We start from the raw sequence: 9,637 nt of genomic DNA, 5'->3' as shown, positions 1-9,637 counted from the left end.
TAAATTAATATTGGCCCCTAAATCACAAAGTGCATTATTAAAATAAAAAGAGCCAATAGAAAAAGGAATAGTAAAACTCTCTGGATCCTTAAGCTTTTGTGGCATCTTCTTTTGAATCACTGCACTACACTCTTCTGTCAGATTGACCACCTCATTCTCTAGCAGCCTCCTCTTCTTGGACATCATCTTCTTGATGAATTTTGCATAGTTCGGCATTTGTTCCAAAGCATCAGCAAAGGGGATATTGATGTGAATTTTTTTGAAAATCTCCAAGAATTTGGAGAACTGCTCATCCAACGCTTTCTTCTTGAACCGCTACGGGTAGGGGAGTGGAGGCTTGTACATCAGTTTTGGCTCAGATTCAAGCTCCTTCTCTTTCTCCTCAACTTTTCCTCAAGTTTCTTATCCGCAACAGTAGGAATTTGGACTCCAACGTCTTTGGCACTCCGCACTTCGATGGCATTGCACCGCTCCTTGGGATTCACCTCAGTATTGATAGGGAACTTGCCGCGATTGTTGTCTTTCAGTGCATTCGCCAACTGCCCAATACTAGTCTTCATGGATTGCAACACTGCGCCCATGTTGGCCATGTGAGTCTTCAAGCTGTCGAGGCGAGACTCAGTTCTCGCCATCCTCTTACCTGATTCCTGCACAAATGTACTAACCACATCCTCCAAAGACTGCTTACCCTCATCCTTGTTTGTATTGAACCCCGGAGGATTCAGCACATTTTTATTGTTAGCATACGAAAAATTTTCATGATTACTCAAGCTAGGATGATAAGTATTTGGGACAGGGTTACCTCTATAGCCTCCATATCCTCTGTAGCCATTAGGATTGATATAATTGACTTGCTCTGGTGTATGTGATCCTTTAACTCCAGTTGAATCTGCAACTTGAATATTATTCAAAGAAGCTACCTGTGTAGTCAGTGCAGATAATTGAGCAGTGATGGACGTGAGAGGATCTACTGCATACACTCCAGCTGGTTTCTTGACTCCCCCACGCTCAGATGGCCATTGAAAACTGTTTATCGTCATCTGTTCAAGCATATCATAGGCTTGAGCGGGGTCCTTTGCAAAAATAGTTCCTCCAGAAGCAGAATCGACATTCATCCTTGTAGGCGCATTCAGTCCGTTGTAAAACCACTCGATCTGTTCCCAATCTACAAAATTGTGGTTAGGACAACATCTAAGTAATTCTTTGTACCTTTTCCACGCCTCGTAGAGCTGTTCAGTGTCTATCTGCCGGAACGTGCTGATCTCTATCTTCAACTGGGTGGATTTGGCGGGTGGAAAATATTTCGCAAGAAATTTTTTTGTCATTCCCTCCCAAGTAGTGATACTTCCAACCGGCAGTGATTGCAACCAACTTCTAGCTTGATCCCTGAGAGAAAACGGAAACAAGCGTAAGCGAATAATATCCTCATATACACCATTTATTTTTACCGTATCAGTTATCTCCAAGAAGGTGCGTAGGTGTAGGTGAGGATCAGTAGTGGCGCTCCCATTAAATTGGTTCTGTTGAACCATGTTGATCAAAGCCGGCTTTAGCTCAAATTTATTTGCATTGATGGTTCCACAAGCTATTCCAGAATAGTGAGTCTGGATCGTCGGCCTGAAGTGATCTCTGATTGGCACCAGAGGAGCTTGTTGTGCTTCTTCAGCCATTCTCTCAATTTCTTCTCTTCTAATTCTTCTTAAAGCACGTGCAGTGCGCTCGATCTCCGGATCAAACAGTAACGAATTCGCACTTTGAGATCGTCGCATAGACTGCAATTAAAAATAAGAAGAAATCAATTAGCAACTTAAAATAAAATAAAATAAAAACTCTAAATTAAAATCTAGACTAATTGGTAACAAGACTAAAAAATAATCAAAATTTACTCCCGGACAACGGCGCCAAAAACTTGTAGTGAAAATTTCTCGCAAGAGTACGAGTGTCAAGTTTTAATATAGTGATTAAATCAGATATCGATCCCTCAGGGAGTAAAATGAAAATATTTAGTACTTGTAATTAGAATAGTCCGAACTTTATCTAGAAAATCAAACTTCGAGAATTTTTGCAATAAAAATAAAATAATTAAAAGATTTAAAAGCACGCACACAACTTTCAGATTAAAAAAATCAATCAGAGAAAAATAGTCTAGAGGTATAGATTTCACCTGGTTTCAACAACAGTCAATCCTAAATAATTAATCTTCATGAATTTCAATCAATTAATAGCCAAGAACACTTAAGTTTATTATTTCCCTCTCCCGAGCAACAAATAATGTTTATCAACTACAATTCAATTCCAATATCCCTATTAAAAATCTAATTGCAGTGATCAATCACAAAACAATGTTCTTTTTAAAAGCTCTGTTAAAATCATACACTCTCCTGAGCTGTATAAATAATTAACAGTGTAGTTTCTAATGTCCTATTCAAAATCCCCTCTCCCGAGCAATGATTTCAAATAAATATAACAAATCAATTATTGATCAGATAATTGAAAAGACAATCAATTCTAGAAAAAATAATTAATCTAGAAGAAATTCAATTCAATAAAATCAAGAATTCATGAAAGTGTCTACACCAAGTTCCATCCGACCTCTAGACTCAAAAAATTTAGTTCATAATAAAATTATGAATAAAACAAAACATGTTCAAAATAAAATAAATAAAAGATAAAGAAATCAAATCTGTCGTCGACGCCGTGTCCGGTCTATCGAACTCCGTCTTTGTTCTTCACGATAAGCTCCAGATTCCTCCAGCAAATCACTCGTTCAATTCCTGTTCTCTGATCTCTTATGTGTGTGGCGGCTCTCCCTCAAAGTCTGATAAAAATTTCTTTTTAAATCGTGCACAAAAGCCCACAAAATCAAGCCCATAAAAATTGCCCGAAATAAAATATTTTCCAAGTTCAGAATTTTCCGCGACGCGCGGCCGCTTCACTTAACCATGCGCCCGCGTACAGCCGTCTGTTCCAATTCTCTTGAAGCCTCCAATGAACAGCGCGATAGCGCTGAAAAAGGCTCTAACAAGAAGCGCTATATATCCTCTTGGACCATTAAGAAGCCCATTCCTATTCTTTTCTCTGCACGTTCTTTTCTCTTCAATTTTCTTTCTTCTTTTCTTTTCCTTTTCTTTTACTTCTTCATTTTTCTCCAAATAAATTCAATAATTTTTTTTTCTCTACAAAATTCCATAATTCCCTGTAAACACAATAATACTAAAATACACACATAAATCTGCTCGAAACAAACCATTAATAATTAAAATCATATATAAATTAAGTGTATAAAATACACTTAACATTCATTCACACCCCCCCCCCTCCCCCCACCTCTCCCTCTCCCTCTCCCTCTCCCTCTCAACACTCCACCGATCCTAAAAACAGTGTTTCCAACACTGATGGCAACACGGATGCTGCTGACTATGATCTCTCCACGACCTTCTCCAACAAGTTATATTCTGGAAGTGTTGTTTCTCTTTGGCCTCTGTATGTCAACCGAGGCTTAATTGATGAAAAAATATAGATGTGGACGCCTATTGAAGGTACAACAAGGTTGATTTTTTGAAAGTTACAGGTATTTTCTCCACTGTTTCTATTGTTTCTCGTTACATTCGAAAACTTATCTTGGATTTCTTTGCTAATCTCACTAAGAGTGTGGGAGATGAACAATCCGCCAAGTTTGGCAGTGTTTGTGCATGAAAGGATTTTCCCAGTTCAACCCTGCCACAATCAATGCTATATACAATAGTGTTGATGATTCAGAGAAATGAATCCAACCAGACATTCATGAAGTGACTGTTGTACTTACAGGTGGACTGGTCACATTATTCCCTGGTCACCTCTGTGTTGCACACTTGACTTCATTTTATTTTGTCCTTCACAAGAAAGTTGTGAGAAATTGGACGTTGTCAACCAACACTACATAGTCACCAAGTCATAGGCTTATGTGTTAGCTATTGTGACTAGGAGCTCTTTCAATTTTGGTAAACTTATTTTCAAGACCATTCTGCAGTTTGTCGATGGTGAGCTGAAATCAACAAAACTCTCTTTTCCTTCATGATATATGGGATCCTTGAATCTCAAGGATCCATCAAGGACATCGACGAAGCTTTGTCAGATGTCAGTGAGCTGCTAAAGATTTACACTGCCTTGCTCAAAAGAAATAGGCTGATAGACCTTTCCTTGGTCTAATGTTGCACTGGATGTTGCCAACACTGCCCCATCTACTGATAACACAGCCTCTTCCAATGATTTCATCCAACTCTCCTCCACTGTTATCCAGTCCAAATTGACCAGGCACTGAGAATTAAAGGTTATCTAAGCCAAGGATGACATCATTTATTATGAAGATCTCATTGCTAATTATCATCCGTCGTTAGAGGTAGCTCTCCAGTAAGGGCAAAAAGGGAGAGATAATTTAAGTAGTGCACAAACTTTGGAAGCTGGACCTTCTGGAACAAAGGAGCCGGGAGATGAAAAAGAAGAAGTTGATACTACTAATAGTGATCAGTTTTAGTTTGGTGGTTGATTTTATGCATTCTGTTTTTTTGTTCAATCATTTTAGGTCTTTAATACATTTTTGTTCTATCTTGTGCTTTGAATAGATGAAGCTGCCAATTCCAATTCTTAACGATTTTAAAGCTAATAAAAAAATAATATATAGATGCTGGAATACATGTCTAATAAAAGGTTGGACGTGTCACGTGTGTCTCTTTGATCTGTTTCGAGTTTTTCTTCTTTTTTTAAAAAAAAAAAAAGGAAAAGAAAAAGCATACCAGTTCTTGATTTACCTGATTTTTGTCCCTATAGTAAAATTCTCATTTTATAGTAAAGTTGATTTTTATTTTCTTATTTTCCTATAAATCATATGCCAATTGGAAAGACGGGTCCAATTGCTGAGGTATTATACATCTTAATTAATAAGGACTCTAAACTGAGCATGCAAGAATTGGAGAGTTGTGATGACTTTTGCATGTATTCATATATTTTATAATTTTGTAAGTAAGGATTTGCAGAGGATGAAATATTGAACAAGTTTAAGTGATGCTTGTTCGTGTAGGCGATCATAAAATTCAGAGGAGTTTTCTGTCACTGAAAACCTGTGGCTTGCACTGTACCTAGATGACAACTTGAGAAAACACATACCGAATTGCTTGGTGTGGATGATGACAGTTACGATTCAGTATTGTTAGATTTGCAACGAGGCTCGACTGGTGCAATACAACTCCACCTGAAAATAAGGTTGATACAAAGGAGATGGGGAAAACATATCTATTTCTCGTGGTTCACGGGATCGAGGCGCAGATACAGAATCCTATACCACATATTTTTGGTTATTTTCACGCTACTTCAATGCAAATATAGACTAGTTATAACACTTGGGACTTTATATTACAACCTATATATCTTGAATGGAGCTTCTCGAATTCTTCAGCAATTTTCAACGATTTATAGCTGACATTTCGACAGTATTTCAGTATTCTTCGACCCTTCTTGCATCACTAATACAGTAGTACAATTTGGTCCTAAGCCAGATTTCATACTGGAAATCAACAACCCAATTTCAATGCATTGTCATGTTGTTACAGAAATAACCATTTAAAACACTTCAGTTAAAAGTTCAATGAACTATTGCACTTCTACGCTACTTGGATTCAACAAGAATTCAATCGAACAACAATTGGCAACCAAAATGAATTCTAGAGATGAAAAAGAAGACCAAGAAGAACACGAATACAACTGATTCGCTTACCTTGTACGTCCCAGAGGATGATTGGTCCGCCTAGAGGAGAAACAGTTCAGAAAAATAGAATGCAAAAGGGGAATCTTGAATGAGACTACCAAGAAATTCAAATACTAAAGTAATTTCTATGTACAATAAGCCGTGAAGCAAAATTTCTACCCTCTTGATATTTTCACAATTTCTTTTTCATACAAACACAAAGAAAAATTTCTTGAAATAAAAATTCAAAATTCAAATCCGAAGATAGACGGCAAAGTTGGGATCCACTTTATTCCTCTGTGCCATTTTATCTCCACTCCAACATTGCACTTGCACACACACCCTAGACAGTGAATCTTCGACAATCAAGAAGAAGGATATACATTGATCTCAGCTACCATTTTCAATGCTAGATGGCAGCACATGATCATAATTTAAATCAAAATATGCCAATTGTTGACATTAATATCTCCCTCTTGTCTTTAACACAATCTGAGTCACGACTCAAAAAAAGATGGCTTTCAGCCGTGAGTCGTTCTCAGAACAAAACCAGGAAATGAACCGGCAGCTGGCAACTATTAAGTAGAGACATCATTAGAATCCAAGAAAAATCAAGGGGCATGTCTGTCTAGCCAGAACCAGAAAAGGAAGAAAGTTTCTTCGTATTTCCACATTGACACTGATCAAGGAGTAGACGTTTGAAGCTTGGCTGCTCTATTCTGGAGTTCCGTTAACAACACATTACGTGAAAGACTGCTTCCGTTTGAATTCGATATATCTTGGTTAAAAGATGGTAGAAGCTTAACAATATTTTCAGCTTCCGGAATACCACATATACACATCAAGATTGTAGAAGTCAGTTCATCGTCAATAACAACACCTGAATCTGCCATACGGTGAAGCAATTCCAGTATTTCTTCTGTTTTACCCCCTGCACTAAAGCCCTTGAGCAAAGAATCGAAATCAAAAACATTTGGTGAGAATCCACATGCCGTCATTCTGTCAAACACGCTTTTAGCTTCTTCCATCATTCCTAATTTAGAAAACCTGTTGATCAATATTGAAAAAGTCCATGCATCAGGTTTCAATCCCATTTGCTGCATATCAACCAGTAATTCATTGCTAAACTCAATATCCCCTGATTTGATAGCTGATTCAATTATAACGTTGTAAGAGATAACATCTGGTCGACAGTTACCACTTATCAAATCTTTAAACAAAGATCTTGCTTGCTCCAAGCTACCTTCCCTGCACAAGGCTGCCATTAATGTGTTATAGTCAAATGTGGAAGTAGTAGGACCGTTGGTTCTCATTTTCATAAAAAAACCTTTTGCCATGTTAATTAAGCCACATTTGCATAACCCGTCTATAGTAGCACCGTAAATCAATGAATCGGGAATCAACCCCAGTTGAAAAACCTCCTTCCATAGGCACATAGCCTTTTTAACATTTTTCATCTTCAAATGAGCATCGATTAGGACAGTATACGGCCCAACATCCCTCAGTTTTTTGTATTTAACCATCTCACGGCTAATTATTTCTGCCTTTGTAAGACGGCCCTCCTTGCACAGGCCTTGAAGTAAAGTGGTTAATGTCCAGGAATCTGGCTCAGCATGATTCTTGTTCAGCTTCATCGAATTAAAAAGTTTTAGGGCACCATCAACCTTTCCCATGCCACAGAGCCCTTTAAGTATCATATTGTAACTCACCACATCAGCCTTCATATTCTTCTCAGCCATCAATTCCAGAATCCTAAATGCATCATCCAACAATCCAACCTTGCATAATCCATTAATTAGGGTGTTGTAAGTTGTAACACTAAGCTCTTCGCCTTTTTCCAACATGAAATGAAATAACTCCACCGCTTTCTCGGTTTTCCCGAGTTCACAAAGCCCCCCAATCATACCAGTATATGTAACGACATCAGGGCGTATCCCACGTCTTATCATGTCATTAAACAAAGTCTTGGTTTTGTCAAGTTTTCCCTTCTTACAAAGACCAATAATCAAGCAAGTATACGTAATATTATTGGGTGACACTCCTCTGGTCAGCATCTCATCAAAAAATTCGCTAGCTCTGTCAATGTCCCCGTTACTACAAAATCCATTTATGAGTGTACTGTATACAATAACATCTGGCTCTAACCGATTCCTCATCTCTTCCCACAACACCATAGCCTGATCAACCTGACCCACCATGAAATAACCATCCATTAGAACATTATATGTGACCAAATCGGGATCTAATTTAGCACATTCCATCCTTTTCTTCACACTCATAGCCTCACTCAATTTCTTCTCCCGGGAAAACCCCTTTATCAAAGTGTTAAAACTAACTCGATCCAGCAACACACCATTTCTATCCATCTCACCCAATAAGTCCTCAGCCTTTACAACTAATCCACCACAACAAAAACCATTCAATATAAGATTCACAACATACACGTGAACCCTATATCCATGCTTCAAAATCAAACCGATCACTGACATAGCCAATTGAGGAATACAGAAATGCACCAAACACTCAACCAAAGCAGATAGTGACAAATATGAAGACAAAACCCCATGTATAGTCATTCTCTTGTAAACACTGAAAGCCATTTTGTACTCTTTATTCTTGGTAAGAACTTGAAACAAAAAATTGCAATTAGGCTCCGACGGAATAATACCCGTGTCCACGGATCGCTCAAAAAGTCCAAAAACATTTCTTAACTGGATTTGGGTGATGGGTTTTTGAGATAAATATTTCATTTGGGATTCCACCATGTCTAATTCTTTGGTTGATGGGACTGGAGCAAGGTATAAGTCTGGGGTTGAAGAGAAGAAATTAGAAAAGATATTATTTTGGGACGGCAAATAGAAACAAGAGTTTAAAAACAGTCTTTTCCGAAACATTGTCACTGCCATAGCTATTTCTATTGAAATTGGATTTGGTTTTTGTTTTAAGGATTCAAGAACTGAACTTTAATGGCAAATAGAGAACAGATAAACATAAAACACATAAACTGTATAAACATCACGAAACCTAGGTACCAAGGAGAGCAGCCATTAAGCGGGAACCCACGAGGAGCAAGAGATTGGAGACGAAAACAGATGTGAACCGGAGGGACATTTTGAAATCGTGCAAGGAAGGGCGTCTTTGAGTGTGTTATTTTTATTACTAAGTATTTCACCGGCACGGAATATAAATAAAAACTTAATTATTTTTTAGAATATGATAAAAAAAATATTTATATCAAGTTTATATATAATTAATATACATATAATATTGATTTACGAACAATTAATATACCAAATATTCACGACGATATTAAGTTCGAAAACGTAATATTGTATAAAAAAACATTTATACTTATTTAATATATATGATTTATTAGTGAGAAGTTGGCATATAAATGTATTTGAAACACCTACTTCACAAATTTTTATTGAATTTGGAATATTTATTTAATAATTTTCTCACAAAATGCATGGTAATTTGTTGTTCCTAACAAATAATAAATATACAACTTTGATCCTTTTATGTTAAAGTTACTAATGATCAAACGAATGAAAAAGATTAATTAAAAAATAAAATTATTTTACTTTAAATCTTCGATGACAAAATCAATTAATTTCATAGGACGTTCATTAATTTCTCTTTTTTGAAGGTTGTTTTTGAAACTATTACGTCATTCACATCTAGCAAAAATTAAAAAAATAAAAACAAATAATCGATTTGATCTATAAATAAACATATATATATATATATATAGACACACACACACATACTATAAGAAATAAGGTAACAAAATTTAACGTGATTTGAAAATAAAGCATACCAAAAAAATCTGCTTCATCGATAACATTTGCGTTTTTCAAATGATTGAAGCACTTGAATTCAAAAAAATTTTTTATGAAAATCTGTCATCTTCTATCT

General features: G+C 36.6%; 1 protein-coding gene across 1 annotated transcript; it reads right to left on the bottom strand.

Moving 5' to 3' along the window:
* Positions 1–5,878: 5,878 nt before the first annotated feature.
* Positions 5,879–8,818, bottom strand: LOC140870769 (uncharacterized). Its single transcript, XM_073273162.1, has one exon. It carries the CDS (start codon positions 8,623–8,625, stop codon positions 6,403–6,405), a length of 2,223 nt encoding a protein of 740 aa, XP_073129263.1. The 5' UTR covers positions 8,626–8,818; the 3' UTR covers positions 5,879–6,402.
* Between the last annotated feature and the right edge of the window lie 819 nt (positions 8,819–9,637).

Source organism: Henckelia pumila, chromosome 1 (assembly GCF_033568475.1).
Source record: "Henckelia pumila isolate YLH828 chromosome 1, ASM3356847v2, whole genome shotgun sequence".
Lineage (NCBI taxonomy): Eukaryota > Viridiplantae > Streptophyta > Magnoliopsida > Lamiales > Gesneriaceae > Henckelia > Henckelia pumila.
This window is presented reverse-complemented; position numbering and strand designations above follow the sequence as displayed.